General features: G+C 37.6%; 1 protein-coding gene across 2 annotated transcripts in view; it reads right to left on the reverse strand.

Moving 5' to 3' along the window:
• Positions 1–23,317, reverse strand: part of DPYD (dihydropyrimidine dehydrogenase) — a 341,070-nt gene that overhangs the window by 171,885 nt on the left and 145,868 nt on the right. For both annotated transcript variants that reach the window (XM_033067795.1, XM_033067796.1), the window contains exons 9-11: positions 6,667–6,774; positions 3,398–3,567; positions 1,581–1,791 (exon numbers count right to left, since the gene is read on the reverse strand). In XM_033067795.1, the coding sequence (XP_032923686.1) occupies positions 1,581–1,791; positions 3,398–3,567; positions 6,667–6,774 (489 nt within the window). The remainder of the gene's footprint in view (positions 1–1,580; positions 1,792–3,397; positions 3,568–6,666; positions 6,775–23,317) is intronic.

Raw genomic sequence — 23,317 nt, forward strand, 5'->3', positions numbered from 1 at the left:
AACAAAGCATTTTAAAAACAACACCAACAAAATCTGCCAAAATTCTCAGTCGATCAATGCCATCATCAGAGTAGTTAATGAATCTATTAAAAAAAGATCTTAAATAATCATCTTCTTGCTTCCTGTAGGTTAGAGTGAGCCCTGAAATATGGCCCACACAAATGGCAGCGTCTTTCCACAGCAATACAGCTCCAAGAGGAAAGGGAGTCTGTTCTCTCCTGTGCCCTGTAGAGTCAGAGGCAGCAGCAGCCCAGCAGGCAGCCCTGAGTAAGGAGCACTGTAAATTGCTTGGTGCAGTCCCTGTCTAGAAACAGCCTAGGATGCAAGAAACTACCCCAAAGCAGTAGTAGCACACACAGGATAGGATTTCTCCTGGTATTGACTTCACATGTTCCTCAAAATACCAGGCTGATCCTTCTTTTTACCGTAGGAGAGGGTTTAGACTCTTCTCATGGTTGCATGAGGGTTTCCTATTCTATACAACTGGATATTGAGCAGGGACTGCCAGAACATCATTCAGGTTTACAGCCTGCTTGCATCACTTGGGATTTACCATTTTCCTTGACTGCAAAGATTCACAAAAGTACATTACACTAAGCAATTTTGAATACCAAATTTTCTGATCTTGTGCTATCCGAGGCACTTTGCAAGTCCTCTGTCAGAGCATTTATACCCAAAGGACCATGACAACATGTCATGGGTTAACTGGCTAGCATGACCATGCCCTGGAGAGGCAAGCACATTGTTCAATAAAGCTTTCAGAAGCTGCTAACCTAGATGACCATCTCCAAGCTGAACATCTCCTCGTTTTATCAGCGTCTTCAGCTGAGTCAGTGTTTTTAACTTTGGACGCACATTCAATGTATGTGCCTGAACTCCTTAGTCTAACCTAGTGCCAGAGAACAGTCTAAACACTGCTCAGTTCCCAAGTTCTTAACTGCATTCATGTTCATCTCTGCTGAATGCAGAAAATTTATCCAATCTCTGAAATGTCATCAATGTGCCAATTTCTGCATCTTTAATACAGAATTAAGTAATTGCTAATTTTTAAGACTAAACCTTGTAAAGTCCAACTAGGAAATACTGTGTAAGAGAAAAGTCACAGTTCTCTTGTACATGCACAAGAAATAAGTAATACCCAGACCAGCTGAACCAGAATAATGAATACTTCAATGCCTGTTTAATTTGCTAGGTTAAAAAAAAAAAAAAAAAAAAAATTCAGAGATCAGATCAGTTCAGCTTAAAGATGTAATATAATGAGTTTCTCTAGAGTTAATTAATGAGACCAGAAGCAATTCCCAAGAGTTTCTTTGAGATTCCATTGCACTGAGAAGAAAAATATATGCTGAGAAATTGTACTTCTGTGCTTAGTTCCAGCTCTATACAGCAATAGACAGAAGAGCCCAGCTACCAGACCCTCAAATCTTTTTCTAAAAGATGTACCTGGAGGACAAACTCCTGTAAGAGGACCAGCATCACAAGCTGAGTAACCTCCAGAAGACCCATTTTACAAAACTGTTACAGGACAGGACATGGCTGCAGCTAAAAGAACAATCTTTATTTGCTTTAGCCAGGGTTACCTTTATTGTCACTTAAAATGGAGCCAAAGGCACTGATCACCACGTCAGCTTTCAGACGGACAAGCTGATCCTCGTCTTCTCTCCAGTTTCCATCGCTGTCTTGCTCAGTTCGAACAAATTCCATAGCAACAATTTGTCCACCTTTAAGAACAACTTTCCGAGGAGAGAGGAAAGGCAGAAATTCACACTTCTCTTCTTTTGCAAGTTCCATCTGTAAAGTAGAAGCAATAAAATATATAGTTTTAACATGCTGTATTTTCATGGGAAAAAAACCCAAATCAACCAAACAGAAAACATTTTTATGACTCAAGATGTTACCACGGATTCTTCTATAGTAGAAATCAGCTATGTCCGCTGTGCAGACAGTCATCTTACTGTCAACTTCAGAGTCTCTCATGCTATCAAATCAAGCAGTGGCAGTAGGTAAACTTTCAAGGCAAATATTTCTCCAATACATTTTCTTATTTTTCCATTACTTTTAATATGTTTAACTTTGAGAGTTAAAAATTTCTCTTATAGGAATATCATAACTTTACATAAGTGGCCTAGTAATAACTTAGTCCATGCCCTGATTTGTGTTTATTATGATTTTAAGATTGTATTAAATGCTGACTACCATGCACAAGCAGCAGTTTTCTGAGTGACAATCCACACTTCAGATCTTCTGAGTCTCTGCTGTGGTAAACCTGCTTAAGTCAATCATCTTCAGAATTTGACTGTCTCCATTTACACAACTTTTTGAATATGTAATATCCCACCTGACATGATTCTATCATGACTAAATGAAGCTACTTTTATTTTACTCTTTTCAAGGCCCACTGCATGACTGGATGAGTAAAAACACTAACAACTTTTAGAAATTTACCCAGGTTTCTATAAAACATTTTGGTTCAGACTATAGTAAGAATCTGAGTAGCACATGAGTTTATGCAATGTCTTCAGGAATCTCAGTGTCTAGAACTCCTGACTGAAGAGCAACAGAAGTAAATCATGTACCAAGAAGCCCTCTATTGCATTATTTGCAGCTCCATTCCCCTTCTGGAAGACCTAGGGGGCCCACCTTCTTGAAACAGACAACCAAACTACCATCAGTCTCATTAAAGATGCATTAGATGGTGTGCTAGTCTCACATCTACAGAAGTGTAGCGTACCAAATAAATGAAAACAGAAAAGGACTACCAAAATAAGGAATCATAATCTGAAAAAACCTCCTGTAGTACACATAAATTGAGGAAGCAGATTAATTCCAAAATATGCAGATGACCTGATAAATGCCAAAGCGCAAAGCCAAACTAAAAGCCACATTAAATGCTGAAATATGTAATGAATAACATGGCTTCATGGTCACTGACAGTGATTTAAAGCCAAAATCACAGTAATTTTTTTACCAGAAAGAAAAGAAGTCTTTTATAGGCTCACAAGGCAATGTAAAAACCACTGAGATTCCTCAAACAGCCAGAAGGTATCATTCTAGTATCTAACCATGATCTGAAGAGCCACCTACAGTACTCTAATGGCTGTTTGACTTCAAGATTGGAAAATTTTAGTTCATTTCCTAACTCAACAAGAAATTCTATCCCCTGCTTACAAATACATCTCTCTGACTTGTTTCTCAGAAAACAGATACAACAATGGAAAATGATTTAAATGCAGAGTATACAAAGTGAGCCTCAGCTCTTTAATAAACATTCCTACTTTTTAAGAGCATTTTTATAAACAAATCCTTTAGCAGATGTCTGTTAAGTGCCTACAGCACACTTTCAAGCCTCATAGCAGTAACTAAGATGCCTTCTCAGAAATGCTGCCATTCAGTTTACCTCTTCTGGGACTGCCCTGATATGAGTGAATCCCTTCCTGAAGACCACAAACACGCGACGAGCTCCGCAGCGCAGAGCAGATGTTGCACAGTCAAAAGCAGTGTCTCCTGCCCCGAGTACAATCACAGTCCCATGGATTGATGGCAGCGGAGAGTGACAGGCACACATCCCTGAAAGATAAAAGGAAAACCCCATTTTCAAGTAGAGAAACCATTTCTGCATGACAGCTCAAAAGGTACTTGTACTCAAAGCAGTGTAAAATTGCATCTTACAGTTTCCAAGCATGGAGTGTCACTATCAAATTATTCTGCTCCACTGAAAGACAGTTTTATTCCCCCTTTTAAGATATGCTCATATACATAATTTCATAGTCAGTAGTCTAAGCAGCTGCATCTTTCTATTGAGAAAGAATTCAAATGACAACATGTTTGTAGGATTGTGGGTCCTGTCAGGTTGAAACTAGAATTGTGAGTTCTTTTTATTCAAAAAAGTAAGTTTATCTCTCATCAGATTCATTATCCTCCCGGCTAAAAAAACAAAACAAAACAAAAAAACCCAAAAAAACAAAACAAAAACCAAACTACAAACCAAACCCCAAAACAGAGTAAAACAACAACAACAAAAAACATGACCAGTTGTTGATAGTTATAGTTTTGTGTAATAGTAGACCAACATAAGTCCCCACAGATTTCTATAAAGCACTGGCACTGTTCTGGCTGTGACATGATTCTCTGAGGCTATTCATCAGCTGAACATGAAGGAAAAGAATATTGTTACAGTAATTCCTAGTACTTCCACTGGAAGAAAATGTTTAAGCTACAGTAGTTTTCTACAAATCATTTTTAAAGTTACATAGGAAAAATGACAACATTATGTGTTTATCATCTACAGCTTGTATATGATGATTCAATTATCAATAAATAGTTAAGTAAAACTGAACTGTATATGCTCCCTGGATGAGACTGCACTTCATCATATGTTTAAGTACAAGTAACTTGATTAGGCAAATGGTTGTAACTTGAAAAATAACGACATAAATAATACAAGCTATATTCTGAGTCCAGGCCAGTTCCAGTCAGGAGGCACTGAGCTGGCCATTTATCTATTGTACTTTAACTCAAGTATCCTACTATAGCAGATTTTCACATGCAATTGTGGAACACAAGTATTATTGAAGTAAATAATCCTTCTCATTTAGACATACAAGCAGAGTGAGAAAAAAACATCCTAATACACCTATTCTCTCTCCATTTGAAAAATGCTTAATGTATGACAAATGATATAATCTCTCCCTCCCATGTATGTGGTGCCACATTTAGTATTTATTTAATAGGATTCTTAGTCTAAAATCCTCTCTAAACTTTTCTCATTTATTTTTAGTGAAATTAATACTTCATACCAATTGAGCAGTGGAAAAAGTAGCAGTGAAACAGGGGGCTGGCAGCTCAGAGTGCCATTAGAGTCTGAGTCTAGAAGGGATCAGTCAGAGCAGCCCACTTTGCTCTTGGGAACAGGCTCCTAAGGTAAATTCACAGCTATGTATTTGTGAGAGGAAACCCTTTTGGAGGAAAGTATATTAACAAGTGGCATTCAGAATTAATGAGCAGGCAGAATATGTATTTTACCATGAATAAGTCTATTATGTCTATTATTTAGGTAACTGTCACAGTGAAAAAAGGAGGATAGAGTAGGATGCAGTACGTGTCTATTTTATTTTAAAATTCCATGCCTTAGAGAGCAAAAGGTGGATACAGCTTCAGACAGACGCTGGGAAAATTAAGTAAAAGAGACCATGTTAATTAACAGACAACACCAAAGAGCTATCTATTACTGTCAATCAGAAAAGGTTAGTTCTTCCAAGCTCATATTTTTACCCATTGTAGACTCAATATTAAAAAAAACATATTGTCACATATGCTAGCAAATCAAGAGGGCTACTTTGCAATATTTTGAAATATATGGATCACAGGATATAGATCCTCATGCAGGCAAGTGACTTACAGCACACAACTGCTACATATCTTCTCAGAATTCTACTAAGTATTTTTAGACAAATTGTTTCAAGAGAGGATTGTTTTTCAGAATTTACTTTTCTTTTGTTAATCCATGAATGTGTTGCACTACATATTCTCAATGTTTTATTTTTAAACATCTCTGTCTTCAAAAAGAAAACCCTTTTCTCCCAAATCATTTAAGATTACTTTGAGCTTAGGAAAACAGACAGAAATAAGCATTTGATGAAAACAGCAAAGAAATGGGACAGATGGGACGCAGAATTTCACTTGTGAAATATTTAGTATCAAAGGGGGTAATAAACTTTACTTTTATAAGCAGAATAATCTGCCACAGATTCCTTAAAAGTGTTTAAGAAAAGTCTACTAAATTAGCAGGCAATCCTATATCATACTAAAAGAAATTTCTGAATGCTGAAATGAAAATCAGTTTGTAGCTAAAAGAAGTTGTATGAAGTCATCTGTAAAATACCACAGTGTCCCTAATTAAAAAAAAATAAAAATTGTACATTAATTTCTTTAATTTTTTTTTTTTTGTCCAGGGAATCTAGACCATGGAGAAATGGACATAAAAATCACATATTTGGGGCTTATGAGTTCATATTCAGGGACACTGAAAGCATCTGTACTCCTCAGGGAGCAAAAGCAGCTATCTCTGTGCTCAAAGAAAGATGTGAAACCATAAAACAAGACTGCATTTGGTGCCTATGAACTGAGTAATTTCTCATTAACTCCTGTCATACTCCTGTTGTCCTGAGTCTTAGACCATAAGTTCATTGGGTAAGGAACTAGTGCTGATTTAAATGTGCCTGTAAAACCTGCAGCACATGGCTTAGGATCAAGTAAAAGAATTTATCAACAATCTACAAATCAGCTGCTTATATAAATCAGAAACACCTTTATAATATCATATTTTTTCCAACCATTATATATGTACTACTTTTATCAAGATACTTTATACAAAGGAGAACTTATGTCATCTTTTCACTATAATTCAAAATAACAAATATAACTAATTAGGGGAAATCATTTGCCATAAGTTTCAGTTTGTATGTATGATTATTCAGGTTATAATCTCTGGGATTAACTTTCCTGACCATGCTCCTGAGGTTGCTACTCACCAAGAGAAAACCCTGTCCCAGACATATTCAGTGGAAGGTAACTGGATGTGCTGCTTTGTAGCCAGACAGTCCAATTTAATAACGACTGCTAATGACTTACTGGATGTGATTACAACAAGAACACAGTACCACACACCTGGTTTACTTGCCATTGCTACCAAAGGCAAGAAGTCTTTAGATGTGTAGAATCCTTGACTTGTTGTCAGTCCTTGGAATATACTGTCTCTGTTTGGTTCTGGCAAACCTGAAATAGATATTTTATGGCACATCAGAATTACACAGGAAATTTTAGTGACCAACATATAGTTTGAATTATAAACATATTCTCAAAAACATTGTCAAGACAAGCACTTTTACAAACCCTTAGACGTTTCCAAAAGAATATTGCAAATGATCACATCTGTAATCTGCAGCTTATATAACTGGTGATTGTTTTAATAGTACAGGCACTTGAAAATCATGTTCCTCAACAATGCGTGTACTTGTAGAACTCATAACAAAACAAATGCAGGGGAAGGGATTAGAGAGAACAGGGTGCAAGAGCAGATAATAGAAATGAGGCAGTAACAAACAGCTTAACTGATGAGGGGAGGAGGACAAATGGCACTCCTGTAGGTTTGATCTGTGAGTATTTGTATACCATCATTTTTTTACCATTCTTGATTATGTTCTCAAAACCCTGAAGTCCTGATCAGCTGCCATTTATTCCTAGTTATTAAAAGCACACATTTAGACAGAATCTGTAGGATACAGACAAGGATTTACTACAACAAATACCTTTCAGTTAAAAGAAAGCAGAAAAAAACATCTTCCAGTTACCAAAGAACATAATCTCATTTTGGTATGAATGGTTGGACAGCACAAAAAGCCAGCCCAGCTGACATACCAGTTAAGCCATTTTATTCATGCAAATGCAATCAGGGTATTTTCAACAGCATCAACTTTTGTATTTACATCTAAAGCCCCGTAATATTATCAGAAGTATACTAATTCATAATTACATCCTGAAATGGAGTAAATGTCAACAATTTTCCTACGAAAACATAGTAGCACTGAGGAACCCTCAGAGCAAGCAGGAAGAACTGGAGCATACAAAGCAATCTGTGCTCTCTCCATTCTCAGGCATGGGTGGCAGCAGAATAACATTGATCCTCTTTGAGACATACTGGTCTAGAAAACCCTAATAACACAATTTTAGCATCTACAATAATGCAGAACTGCACGTTGAGAAGCACTTTTCCAAATAGGGAAGGTTTGGGGTCGTTTTATATCAATGAAGCAACAAAAATCTATCTCAGTACAGCATACAACCAGAACTACATAATGAGAAAACTTAGTACTTTTTCATGAGTTACCTATATGAAGGAAGTTTTTTGAATCTCTAGAACTATGAATGAAGTTACTATAATACTAGAAAAATTAAATACATTTTTAGATTTATTAGTTTCAGTGAAGCAAAACAAAATATAGTCTCAGTGAATTCAAAAGGCTTACAAGTCAGAAAGAAAATTTTTAAAACCCTGAAATTTGATCTCTATTTATAAAGAAAAATCATGACTCAGTTGCTGAACACCTGACTTTGAAACCAACATTGATCTATAGTTGGATATAGAGAAAAATAAGGTTAAAAAATACTAGCACGCCCTGAACTTCAAGACCTTTAAATGCTGTACTTTCTGGGTAGACTGGAATTTCAGTTAGTGAATAATGAATAATGGATATCTTAAGAGGCTGCCAGAAATACTTAGTACTATTGAAAGTACAATATGTAAAATGCATTAAAGAAACTATTTTTAAAAGGGCATAGAATTTCCTCTATGTATATATTGCAAAATCATCTATGGCAAGAAAAGTACCTCAGGAAAAGCTCTCAGTGACTGCCTGCAGGCAGAAGACAGAGTAATGCAACCACTTCTGTTGAGATAGCCATAAACCAACTCAGAAGCCTCTGTTTACTCTTGGGAGAAATACTCTTGTCATTAGTGGGATGTACAGCCTGCATTAAAGATAATTTCCCTTCCACCTAATATGTATCTCCATTCAAATCCAAACAGAAACCCTCAAAATATTTTTCCCCACTCACTTTTTGCTGCTTTTATCATCTCCTAATGAAAACTATTTGGTCTCTAACAGCATCAGTACTTTAGCTCCCATAGGCTGAATAAAGAGTATAATAAAGGAAGTGTTGCAATGTTCTTTTTCTAGGTTCACCACTAGTTAGGTATCACTGAAATCAAAGGAGTTGGGTAAGAATGCATTGGGTTCAATAATGTTTAGCCTGGCTGATATGACCAAACAACTGCCAAAGAGGTAGTCAATAGACGTGGCATTATCTGCTATTTATTTTACTATTTTCATTTTGCTGAAAACTTCCTGAAAAACAGTTTTGTGATATTTACATTTGAAGGAAATGTACTTATAAACACTTAGCACAGATTGAAGCTCTTTGCTAAGCACCTGCTGGAAGCTATACTGGATTCTGATGCATTTCCTTTAGCTGTTCAGTATTTGCTATTGTAATGACTGCATTTACTGTTGTTAAAATAGAGAGATTTAGTATTTCTTCAAGCCACTAGGCAAGTTAAGAAAGAGGCAGACTGAGAAAGAGATCAAGAACAGATAAGATTCACTTTAGAGACACCATTTCATAATAAACATCCACCCCACAGAAGTATGCTTTACAGTGAGATCAAATATTGATAAATAGCCAACAGCCTGTTGGGAGAGAGAATATTTAACGGAAAAAATAGCTGTACAGGAAAAATACAGTTTTGAGCAAATAGTTTTAGAGAAAAAATAAAATTTAAAAAAATCTAGTCACCTATGAAAGACACAATTTAGGTCAAAATAATGAACCAAGAAAAATACTCTTTGAAGATAAATCAGAGAGATCCTTTAGATCCTTTTCCTTTAGAAAAAGGTAATTCACGTACTAGTACAAAATAGCCAAGAGTCACCCAAGAAAAAATGTTTAGAAAAATGTAAGGTCTTTTCCCTAGCTTTTAGGCTGAAGCCAAGTAAGTCAGTTCTGTGTTCTCCAAATCTGCTTGCAAGCCATCTAAAATACTTTTTTATTTATTGTTTGGCATTTCGTGTTCTGAAATGATCTATCACTACTCCACACCTCCTGTCTTTAAATAATCTGCATTAAAATCCTGTGCTAACAATTATTTCCCTCTCCTGCACTGAAGAGCAGCTCTATTGAAGGGCAAGCAAGAGAAGGCAGCTTAGAAAGGCAGCTCCCTTGGTGGTGCCTGGAGGGCTTCTGCACATCCTTACACAAACACAGGGCTATGCTGAGCCCCTCATCTTCTGCAGCCACAGCCCTGGGCTTCCTGAAGCCTCAGCTCCTTTGCTTGCTGATGCCAAGGAACAACTTCTGATACCCAAACCACGCAATGAAGCCTCATGGGCTGTGGAAAACTGTGTTTACTAAGAATAGAGAAAGTAGAAACATTGTGAAAGTAACAGCTTGCATGACAGATCTAGTTCAGCTTTGCAAAATCTAACCTAGACAGTCCCAATCTGGGTCAGGTGCAGCACAGAAAGCATTTCATCTTGATTCCTGACTCTCTGGTTTGCTGAGCTCTGCCTTCCATCTGCAGACACTATCTTTCAGTAGGCATCACTACTCTGTTTGCTTCCTTCCTTCATTTGAATCCACAACTCCTTCTCCAGTGTGCAATTCCTCTGCACCAAATCCTCTCCCACGTATGACACACCATATACTTTCCAAAGTCCTTAACCACTATAATAGTGGCTTTGGAAAACACAGACTTTAACTTCCCATTTTTATATCCTTTACATATAAATATATCTGTGCACAGATGCATTAGCAAAAATATCATCTGCCTCCTATTAAGATCTTGTACTCTCTGTTCCCACAATACTGCTGCATATCCATTTTCTTCATGCACAGTCTCAAGTCCATTGTTTCCTTTTAAAGAAAATTTAGAAACAATTCCCTAGTGCTGTTGAGATATGAATTGCTAAATGATTAGAGTAAATTTGTCAGATGTACAAGGCAGTACCAGAGTGGTGCATAGACAATGTAAGGGATTGGTTTGCAGAGCAGGGCACCAAGTCCGCTCGGTTCTGCATCAAATAAATCCAGGCATGTCAACACATCAATCAGCCAAGTCTGCTACTACTGTAACTATGAGCCTGATCTGGAAAGGGAAACCAAAGCAAGTACAGGCACTGCATATCTATCTCCTATTTTGATCAAATCCCCTCTCCCCAGCAACAGTTATGCTTCTGAGTCTGAACTTACTGTTTGGATTACTAAAATCTGACTTGGTTGGGCAAATTTGCAGTTTCAAATGAACTTCTCAACCGATCTTAATAACTGACACACAAAATAAGCTCTCGTCCTTGATAAGGGTCAAATGTAGTTTTCACTGGCAGCTGACTAAAAACACGTCTCCAGACCGAAAAAAAATGGAGCTGAAGGTGAAGGGTAAATATACAAGAGCCTATAGAGACAAAACTAACTAGAGCACAATTTCTTTTTCTCATTTTCATATCAAACACTGAAAAGGTTTGTTGCCTTCATTTTTAATTGTGTTTGAAAATACCAAGAGCTACTGTTTAAAAGTGAAGACATTTTTTGTATCGAATCTTTCAAATTTGTTTTGAAATGTCATCGCATTCATAAATTTATCCAAATTCAATCAAAAAAAACCAAAATGTGATTGACTGGCTATGCACATTCTTTTTCCTAACATTTAAATCAAGGAAGCCAAATATCAAACCCCATTCACCAATTTATGGATTTTGGTTTTTTTAATGTTCCCTTGCCTTACACATCTGGAGCTAGAAAGATAGAGGGCAAGGACATCTTTCCACCTTTTTACCATCTCCATGCTTCTGTTTCAGAGTTCAACCAGATTTTTTAAAATCACATTTACAAGGAAAACTCTTCTTCTGTCCTTCATGGCCTCCATTATAGAAAATCCTAGGACTGGGTAGGAAGCAGATATTACTGAGAATGAGAAAAATCCATGCATCTCATACAAAACTGGAGAGAAGAAACACAGGATTGATTTTCTGCACATCTGTTCTGGTGGCAATGCAAATCTTCTGAAATAATATCTGAGAGGCTGAGCCCAGACAAGCTGAGTCCCAGCCTGCTTCTCAGCATAACAAATTCGAGCAGTCTGGAAGGAGGCAGCACAGATTCTGCAGCAGCAGTTCTGCACCTCTGGTCAGGAAAAGGCTGTGCCCCTTCATGTGTCCTGAGGAAAGGAGCCTTGGAAAGCTGATGGCCAGAGACTGATGTGAATTTTACAGAAGACACTACATTTTCTGATAAATTATTTTTGTTAATAAAGTTTGTTCATGTTTTTTGTTTTAATTTTCTTAAAAGGATATGCTAAGGTAGATTCAGAGCTAAGGTAATTTCCCTCGCAAGGTAAATTCTAAATCCATCATTTGTCTCCTGAAAGGGTCCTTCTGAACTAACAGAAAAGCACCATTTTGTCCCATGTCCCCACCTTCTCACACACTGAGTGTTCCAACGTGCTCCTTGTGTGCCCATACAAAAACATTTCAGATGTAGCACATCTGATGACATTTCACACTTGCACAGAGACTTGCAGCTACAGGTACCATATGGTTAGACTGTGACTACAAAGGTACATGGCACACTTTGAAATCCAAGCACATAAGCACTACTTTAATATTTCTGATTGCTCTGATCTTCTTGAACAAGTCTCTTTTGTGAGCTGGGGAACTGGAGATCAAAATCTATATATTTAAAACATTATATTTAATGTCACTCAATCCATGATATATATACATTGGACCATGAGTTTTAAATATGATATTTTCTTGAAGGATAACACTGAAACTTTAAACTTTCATAACTGTCAAATTTATAGTTTTACCTAGACATGATAGAAACTACTTGTATGCAGTGGGATAATGCTCTATTTGTTTCTAAGAAGCTACATTCACCCATATCCATACTGCTAACATTGCTGTCCATGGGTCAATACTGCACAATTTAGAAATGAACTACATTGAAATGCATAATCCAAATACAGTGTTTAAGCTGTGCCCCCAGAGCTGATTATACTAAGCACACCACTACAGCTCATGCTATGACATGCACCATGCATGGAACAGACAAACATTGGTATCTAGAGAGCAACTTTCTCTGCATTTTTAAAGGTTTGATACTGAGCATCTAGTTTTTCAGAAAAGTTGCAAATATTCTGCAAGTGCTCAGCTTTTCTCAAGGTCAGTCTATTAGTGATTAGCACTTCAGTAAATACTTTTAAGGTTTGTATTTGTAAAGAATCTCTCTCATTTTGCTGGAGACTTTTTTATGGGGACAGCTTTGTTACTTCCTGTTGTGACGTTCAATAGACTATGTTTTCTAGGTGGTTGATTTTTTTTGTTTGATATGTATGTCGATGGAGATAAGTGTTTTAATTACTTTTTTAATGTCTATGCTTTTGTATTTTCTCCCTCTCTCCCTTTATTTCCTGCTGTTGAGATTACTGCCTCATCTCCACAGCAGGTGGCTCCTTCAAATTTGTTTTCTCTGTAAGCCTGGTATATTAATTTTGTAATATTTTCTGCTCCTTTTGTGTAGTTTTTATTAATGATTTATTTTCTTTGGCAGAGGTATGCTTGCAAGGTTTTTAGGAGTTATTCCCTAACGATGGCTAAAGGCCTCATTCATAGAAAATTAAAAGGGAAAAAAGTAAAAGAACTACAAGAGGGTTAACCCTCAAGTTAGAATGAACAGTGTGTACAGCATATGTGAAAACACACTTCACATCCAGCAGCATGAGCCATACACAACTGCTGCAGTGCATTCTAAATTGAACAGCTATATCCATACCATGGTTTTTAGAAACCTCTGGATAAGCAGCTGAACCTGGAAGCAATGCAGTCTGTAGGTCGCACACCTTACTTTGTTGCTAAATTATTCACAGAGACAAGTATCTGAACTCTTGAAAATGGTAAAGAAATAATAGGACTGAGGCAGTCAGATTGTTGAGAACTAAATTTGGTTTTATAATCCAGTTTTTCTTAGAGCACCAATTGTTCAAGCCCAGTTTAGAGGCATCCAAAATTCACATGAGTTAGGCATCAGAAAGTGCAGATGGGAACAACAGGCAGAGTTCAGAATCAATCCATGTGAGTGATGGAAATTAGGATTATGACAACACAATCAGTGTTGTCTGCCTGAGCATGGGACACAAACCCTGCAGCTCTGTGGTCTGCCCTCACCACATTTAGTGACCCCATGATCAGATTAGGCTGACATCTAATGTCAGCCAAAGTGTCCAAAGATGAACCATAACTCATTAGTCCTATCAGATATAGACTCCACCCCTCATCTGATTTTGTTGTACAGTAATTTCACGAATACAAGCCGCACCAATTTGACCAAAATTTTGGTGGAAACCCGGAAGTGCGGCCAATATTCCGGGGCGGCTAATACATTAACAAAATTCTAAAAGCTGCCAACACGGAAGTGAGAGCCCGCGGCAGCCCCAAGCCAAGCTGGAGCCCGGCCGGCCCCGGCTGAGGTGGGAAAGCCTGGCAGAGGCGGGGTCAGCAGTGTGGGGGGCGGGCGGCAGAGCCTGAGCCAGCAGGGCGGGGCAGGGGGGGCGACAGAGCCCGGGCCAGCAGGGCGGGGGAGCCCGGGAGAACTGGGGCTAGCAATGCAGGGGAGCATGGCAGAAGCAGGAAGGCCGGCGGGTGGGGCTGCCTGGCAGCGGGGGAAGCCCAGCAGAATCGGGGCCAGCAGCGTGGGGGAGCCCGGCGGTGCGGGGGCCTGCAGTGCCGGCCAGGGCGAGGAAACGCGGCGGCGGTGCAGATGGGAGGGGGCGGTCGGCGAGCCTGGCAGCGGCGGCAGGGCGAGTACGTAAACGCAGCGGCGGGGCGGTGCTGACGGGAGAGGGGGGCCAGTGAGCCCGGCGGCGACTGCAGCACCACCCGGCTGGCCCCGTCAGCAACCATGAGCGGGCCGAGCCTGCCTGGCCCCTCCCCGAGCCAGTAAAGCCCGCTATGCCGCGATCCTGTTACTAATTGGCCAATTTGTGAAAGCTGCGCACGGATTCTCGCGACGAACGAAAGTGCGGCTAATATTCGGGGTGCGGCTTATCTATTGACAAAGACAGCAACATTGTCGAGGCACCGGGGGTGCGGCTTATAATCCGTGCGGCTTGTATTCGTGAAACTACTGTAATCACTCCAGCTTTACTCAAGGCCTCTACAGCCTACCTCTAGTCTTAAATGCTGCTTTTAATTTTATTATGATCAATTTATGAGACCTGTGCTTTGAATTTTAATAGGACAACACTCAAGTATGACTAAAATACTGTATTTTAATTTCAAAAAATCAGTGTTTCAAGGTGATAAAACAAAGACCTGAAAAATTATGTAATAATTTTTCAAATCTCAATATCAGGCTATTCATTTAAGCACGATGAAGATTTTGAACTCAACATTTTGAGCCCTTATCCTCTAAAAGCACTCTTTAAAAATATGTACCTCAGAACTGAAGCATATAGTATCACTAAGTGTTTTTAAAACCTAATTTTTTAAAGGACACACTAGAAGAAGTGATACTAGGTTGTAAAAACATACAGATTTCTAAATTAAGAAACAGATGGTAGTTCTAGCCTTTCTTCTGTGTTTGGAAACTGATACTTAATGTTCCCCATATTTGAAGTAATCAAGTTGAGGATGATATGAAGTTAGCTGGTAGCCCTGGTGAATGAACTTGCTGAAATGTGAAAAGCACTATGAAGCAAACCCTACCACAGAGAAGGATGAATGCAGACGTCTGCTTACCTTCCCTCTGGTTCTGTTCTGCCTGGTGTTGTTTATTGCAGGACTTAAAGCATTGAAACACTTTGCTATGAATCTTGATTTGTAGAACATAAGAGTTCTGTAAATTGTAATACAGAGTAACTGAAGAAACATCTGCTGTAAAAAATAAAGTGGAATATTGCTGCAAACCTTTCTTAAGTCATCTTGGCAACATTTATTATACTGGCGACAAATTTGAAAAGGTCACTAGCGAAAATGCATTTAGCAGTCTGAGTCCAATCCATCTCTACCACAAGAATGCATCATTCCACCCAGGAGCAGAGCTTGCTCCAGTCTGCTCAAAACAGAGCTAAACCAGATTTTATTCTGACTGGAATTTGGTCACTTCCCACCACGGACTTGAGCTGTCATTTTTCAGGGGCAATCTTGAACCAGGAAGGCTGAAGTTTCAGATCTGACACACTAATGTTGTCAGCTCCTTTCCCTCTTCCTTTTACAAGTTTTTTCCTAGCAGTAACCTGCCAAAGGACAGACGGTGTTGTGGGGGGCTGTGTTTCCTCCAGACACCAGCCAGATGATATTTGCCATGTGATACTGCGCCACTCTAAGGAACAGAAACTGGTCCCAATGCTTCCTTGTGTTCAGTAAACAGTGCTGAGTGGCCCCAAGGCAAGATCACCTCCTCAGGGACTGCCTATCAGTAACTTGAAGGACACAAAAAAATCTATCATCTCAGAAACTGTATGTCACAGTAAAGTGATTTTTTTATCCAATACAGAAAACCCAAATACGTGGAAGTGAAAACAAAATAAACTGGATTGCGAGACTGGGAGCAACAGACTCCTGAAAAGAAACCAGAAAATACCTGTTTGCAATGGAAACAATAACTTCCCTCAAGCAGACTCATTATAACTAAACTGTCTAATATGCCCTGTTTATAAGCAGTCATGCTGTTATATTGAAATAATCTAAGCAAATGAAAATTTATAAAGGGAAAACCAAATGTTAGCACAGAAAAGATCTCTTCATGTTAATTTTTCATTTAAATATGGGAAAAAAATCTTGAAAAGCTGGATCAATAGAGGCCACATACAAAAAATACAGAGGGAATGGATAAAATGAGAACAAAATGGATGATAAACATTCACAAATAAAAAACCACAAATACTTAGTTGGCATCATGAAGAAAAATAAATACCAAGCCTCTACACTATCACAAAGCAACAGCTGAAAAACACCCATCAAAGGCAGCAAATTCATCTTGTGAAAATATATGAGGAGTAATTAAGTCATTAATATTCTGGAATAGCACCTTTGTCAGACCTCAGGCACTGTACAGCAAGGAAGCTGCAATGAGGTATACTGAGACAGCATCAGCTTATACTACCTAAAATCAACCTGCATTTTTGATATATTAGGAACATAATAGCCAATAGGTGGGATCTGTGTTGCAATTCTAAACACTGATTTTTATAATATTGTTTCCTAAATTTGATGGAAGAGAGGAGTAAAGAATCATAGAAATATCTTACTACACCCATTTGTCTTAAACCCACAACTATCCTCAGCTGTACAGTACTTCCATTCTGTTTCAATATAGTGACTATGAAACAATAGGCTGAGTCAATCACAGCTTTGCACCCTGTGCAACTGGATCAATATGAAATATTCATAAAAACTTACTCCTTCAGGAAGAAAATCTCACATGCTAAGTAATATTTGCAAAATACAGGACTTTCTGGTCATTCCTATTTTTATACCATTACAAGGGTTCAGCTTTTTTTTCTCCATATGTATAAGTCATCAATGTAATTCAGTAAGGTCTTCCTAAAGCTAATGAGTAATTAGTACTCAATGTGAAATTTCAATATAGGAAAAAATTTTTTTCCCAGGTCTTTATTAAGTATTATATTCTCTCATGTTAAATCTTAGCATATCTATATACTGGTTTTGTCCACATGAAAGAACAAAAAGATACTATAAAACATATTCAGTAATTACTACTGTATCATTCGCCTACACTGCATTTTTTAATCACTTCAGGTAAACCATCTCCATATATATTTTAAAACGATGCCTCAAGAAAAGACTTCTAAACATTATTCATTATCCTGCAGCACAGATCTACAACTGAAAACCTATCATCAGTGCATTCTGATGAAAAGGTAATAGTTATATCTTTTTTTTCTCTTTTTCTACAGCACAATATTTGACCTATGATAAAAAAAACACATCCTATCAAATTTCCATTTATTATTTCTACCTGAAGGGCTTTGCCAGCTCACACAAACATAAATCTCCATTTGTCAGGTTTAAACTGGACCTGTCCCAGATGCTATGAGAGTCCATAGCTCTTGTCCCTTAAAAATTATCAAATAGCATCATGCAACATAACCTCCCTGCAGCCTCCCTTGACCCTTGCAATCAATAATATTTGTAACCTGTATGTGCACAGTTAAGGAGTACAGGAGCCCTGCACTATCCCAGTTAACCACATTGAGCTGTGATACTCAAATCTGCTCCCTTGTGTCTGCTGTGATCAATTTTAATCTCTGCACCAAGAATAAAAGAACACAGCCCCTTGTTTCCAAATTCATCTGAAACGGATGTTATAGATTTGTAGGTCTGCACAGGAGCTGTGGATTTAATACAACCAGCAGTTCAAGGAAAGAACACATCTAAGCTATCATTCATTCTCATTACCCTCAGTGTATTTTGGATCTTCACAAGCAATGAGAAACACAGGAAAATGCACATGTACTGACTTAAGGCAAGTTGAATTTGTTAAAATAACATCAGGTAACTTATTTGCTAGAGCTTTATCCATTACTGCCAGGTAAGGTGGAGGTCAGTTTCTCTATTATGATTACTTTGCTTAAAGGTTTAGTAATAGGCTGCCAATATTCATTTCTTCTGGAAACATGTCATATACAGTAAATTAAACAGAAATTTCCTAGAAATAATAAAGCTTAGCTCTGCTCAGTTAAAAAGAAACAATTATTATGGAAAGAAAGAATAAATCAGGTTTCTGATGGTATTTGTTCTCTCACCTCCAAACTAATTTTATTTAAAAGCTGGCAAATTTGCCAGCCAATTAGCCTAATTAGACAATGGCATCTGAATGTAGAACAGGAAGAGAGCAACTTTAGAAACCTACTCCAGTAGAAAAAGTGCTTTTTGAATCTGTCACACTACCAGAATTCATGTTTCCAGAGTTCTCGTAACTGCATATTTATAGACTTGGCTATGTTGGCTCCTCATCAGCAGCTCCAGGGCCATGAATCATCTATCAAAACATTTGAGAAGATTTTCTTACTCATTTCTTTAAAGCAACATTCTGAAGAGACACTTTCAACATGATTATGCTCCAGTGTTCACTATGAATTATGAAAAAAAGCACACAGAGTTTTATAATTGCAGGTGAATAATAAGTATGTGTCATCAGAGGCTTTATCTTCTCAGATTGTCACATATTGTCAGTACAAAATACCCTGCAACAAACATGACATTCTTGTAACATGCTGGAGGGTCAATGAGCATTCTCACTCAGGTAATTTACCCCCTACACATCAATGTCCTTATCATTAAGCACATATTTATCTGCCTTTCCTTTTAAAAGCAGCTGTAGCAAGGAATTCCATGTAAATATCCTGTTAAACTGATACTCTCCTACACAGGTAGATCAGTTCAGAAACGTTAAAGTTACTCCATAGCTACCCCTTCATACTTTTCCATATTGGAAAAAAAATTAAGCAAGTTCATGCTTTGACCAAATCCTGTTCTGAGTAAGGGCAAATGACAGAACTAACTGTCATTTATTCTATTAACTAAACCTGAATTGCTTTCTCACGAACAGCATATGTGGCATTTCATATAAAATTTTACATAAAGACAGAGTATTGTTATTAACTAATTATACCATTTCCGTCAAGTGCCTGCATTTTCCGTGGGCATTTGCCATACTGATGACAGGGTATTAAATCTGAGACCGGGTCAAAAATACAATGCAGTTGAACCTCAGATGCTATAAGGTTACTATCTAGAAAACAGACAGAGAAATGGAGGTGCACATCTGCAAATGCCTCCTCAATGACAAGCAGTCAGGAACATGGAGCGAAACATGGTCACGAAGATGGTGGGTCAGGTACTTGGCTTGTAGGTGCAGACACCAGCACAGACATGCACAGAAGCTCCCTCCTCCTCCTAAACTTATTCTCTTGGTGAAGTAAAACATTCCAAATGGGAAATTTATACTTATTTTAAGCAAAAAGTTTTTGTGATCAAGTATCAGTGAGGTAGGACTGTATGCCCCTTTCCAGTCCATGAAGAGATGTCTATGACAAAGAGATGTCAGAAAGTTAAAATGGCACTTCTCAAATTACCTGCAGTGATGATGCAAATGCTCCCGAGGGAGCATATGTTTTCTCTAGAAAGGCATCCAACCCATGCTAAAGTCAACCAAGGCACACAAATCTACCTGGGAGTGAGCATGCTCCTTAATGTTTGCTTGGTGCACATTTTTGTATTTGCAGTACTACAATAGGAAGATCCTCCAAATAGTTTCAAATAGTCACAAAACCAAGATCAATAAATAGAAAATCAAGTTACACAGTCCCAATAGGTCCCTCTAAGAAGTATTTCTCTCTGAAATGTTCATGCTTGTTTAATGCTGTTGCTTTTAATCCTTTCACACCAGTGCGTCCTGCATGCTTGCATTAGTGCTAATGTAAAACAAATGAACATTTTATACAAGGATATCCACTCTACCCAAGTAAAGTGGTTAACACCAAAGTAAGCTTTAAGAATGCAAATTATTTTCCCAGTGTGGCTGAAAAACTACATGAGTTATTAATTTAAAAATTATTAGCATATAAAATCATTATTATCTCTGCAGTTAATGTACAGTTCACTGACAACCTTTTGGACCATTACAATTAAGAAAGGCAGCATCTTTAATGAAGTTATGAAACACATTGTTTATTAAATAGCAAATTGTATCTTTAATTACTTTAAATATTATAATCCGATGAAAAATTATTTCATAAACCTCAAGACAAATTATGTCAGAGATGGAGTATGCATTTTGTTCCTCTATGAATCCTAAACAGCACTTTCAATTTGCTTACAGGTTTCTGTTGTGTGTAAAATGTGCTTTTAAAATTGTTTTCAAGTGCCTAAATTCAATGGCACTAGCATAAATCTAAGATGCAGCTTGTGCTATTCCTTGTTTTTAAAAGAGATTTAATTTCTTGTCAAATGTAGCATTTGGCAGTTCTAGTAAATGCAGCTTTTCTATTAATCCATCAGAAGAAAACTGAAAATAGATTTCTGTGAGAGTCACAAAAACAGGCTCATTCAAACAAAAACTATTTGGGGGTCTATGGAATTATATGGATTTGCTGTTGTGTTTTGAAGTAAAAGGTAACTTTTGTTCAAAACTGTCAAAGGCTTTGAGGATATGCTATAATGCCAACAACATATAAGCACAGACTAGGCTAATTTTAAATATTCCACTATTTTTTGTTACACTAATTAATCTCTGCACACTGTCAAGAAACCTTTTCCTCTCTGTCCATAATTAGACCTACCTACTTGATATGCTCACCACTATCTGAAATGGCTGAGAGCTGCACAATTAAAGAAAAAGTTTAGTTTTTCACAATATTAGGCCCTTCACTGTACTTTGGATTCAGCCCAGAACAAAGTCAGTATTAAAATGCATTGATTTCTAGATCACTAAGACAAACTTAATACATTCAACTTCAATTATGTCAACATCAACTTGTCACTGAATATTTTGACAGTTTTGAAACCCTCAGTTAGCTATCGAACTTTCCTGGGCTAATCAATAAATTGAGAAAGCAGATATTATAACCAATTTCTTTATGCTAAAAAATTGCTACACTCAATCTACATCTGCCTTACCAGAAATATTGTCCATGCAAAGCACGAAAGAGAAACAACTCATCAGTGTAATATTAAAATAGTAAAGCTGAATTTTTAAAAAGCACCAAACTTTTTAAAAGCTTCTGACAATACTAAAAAATTGATATAATTACATAATTATACGCAATTATAAAATACATGTTGTTTAGAGTTGAAATGAAAACATGCAAAAGATCAAAAGATAACAAACTTGCTTACTTTCACATTAGTACAAAAATTTTTGAACACAGAAACCCATCTAGAAACATAATTGGAAGTTTTCTGAGACTACTCAAGTGCCAGAAAAAAAATCCTAGCAGGGATTTGTAGGCAAGTTGGGCAGCGAAAGTCAGATACATTTGTGAAAGCACTCACAATAAAATCATGTTTTGCAAAAGGTTTCCCTGCAGAAATGAGACATTAACTGTAACACAGTTACAGGTGTTACAGACCAAACTGAGTACAGTACTTCAAACAAACCCCTTGCTAGGTGTGCACCTAAATACTCTGATTGCTTTGGGCCTGAGTACCTTCGAGACCCATCCCTTGTCTGCCAAAATATCTGTATGTCTGCACATTACTGATGTGGAGGAAAAGAACCTCAGGAGTGCCAGGAGACTTCCAGAGCAAGCATTCTTATGTATTCAGGGTTGTTCAAAACTGGATATGGTCCTAGGCAACCTGCCCAGCTGACCCTGCTTTGAGCTAGGGGGTTACACTAGACGATCGCCCAAGGCCCCTTCCAATTATTTTACAATTCTATGAAATATGCCCTGGCTGAGGTCCTAAGCCACAGAAAGATTTCTGCATTTTTCATCTGGGATTTAAAAAATCCACTACTACAGTTATGTAAAAGTATTCCCTATCAGGGTGTAGGTACCAGACAGTCACAGAACAGAGAAATTCAACAGCTGGTGTGTTTCTATCAGTTACAGAGCTCTCTGAGCCAGTGGCAGTGTACCAGGAATCAGACCCCTTCTTCCTCCACCCACGCTACAAACAAACAAAGCTCAGACATGGAAAACTAGAAAACACAGATCTCACATAAGGGTCAAGAGCTAGTTTCTGAAGTGTCTCCTCTGCATAACCTTCTTCCATCCTTCTACTTAGAACCAAGCACACGATTTTGCAGAAAGCACATCTTGCTACTCACAGTCCCCTTCTGAGTAAATGGTGGAATTGGGCTTGCCTTGTTCAACAAAATGACTCAATAATCTTGTAAAATCAGAGTGTAGGATAAGGACAAGAACTTTAAATCAAAAACTGAATACAATTTTCCTCCATTCACAGATTATTTCAGTTGTTAGCATTTTAAAACAACTTCTCAAATATCACCATCTACAGTTATGGATGTTTGCAACATTTAACAACAGCAATTCCATCTCTCATGTCATTTTATAACAGGTTACAACTGATACGGATCAGTGCTGGAGCTTCCTTAAAGTCCATGCAAAAATTCCACAACATAGATGCAAAAACTTGATTTGTACATCCACTGCCCTATTGATAAAATTATCTTTCAGAAGTACAGCATAACCAAATCCGTTTTATGGAACCAAGCCTTTACACAAGTATTTTAAATTATAAATTAGGTTTGCTTTACATATAAAATTAGGCATAGAATGACTTTAATTAACCTTAGCAACAACAACAGTTGTGTGAAAAGAGAGGGACCCAGATAAACAGAATTGTCTGCTAAAACAGTCTACCTCTGATTCTGCATTCTTAATTTCTGATTATAGTATACATATAAATAGAAAATAAGTATTCACTTATGCATTCAAATGCAAAATCAAATCTGCATGTTGAAGGTATAGCATGTGGGATGAAAGATCATTAACCCTGCACTGACAATCGTGTCACCAAGCATATGCACAGATACAGCTCCATGTCTTTAATTACATGTCTTTCCAAAAACTCATGCCCTCCAATTTTTGGAGGGAGGGATTACAATTATAACTCTTGAGCCTGAAATCAAATGCCAAGTAGATACGAATTTATAAATCAGGCAACTTTTTTTTTTTTCCCATCTCATCTCTATCAACTTAACAGAAAAGAAAAAAGCC

Source organism: Catharus ustulatus, chromosome 9 (genome assembly GCF_009819885.2).
Source record: "Catharus ustulatus isolate bCatUst1 chromosome 9, bCatUst1.pri.v2, whole genome shotgun sequence".
Taxonomy (NCBI): Eukaryota; Metazoa; Chordata; class Aves; order Passeriformes; family Turdidae; genus Catharus; species Catharus ustulatus.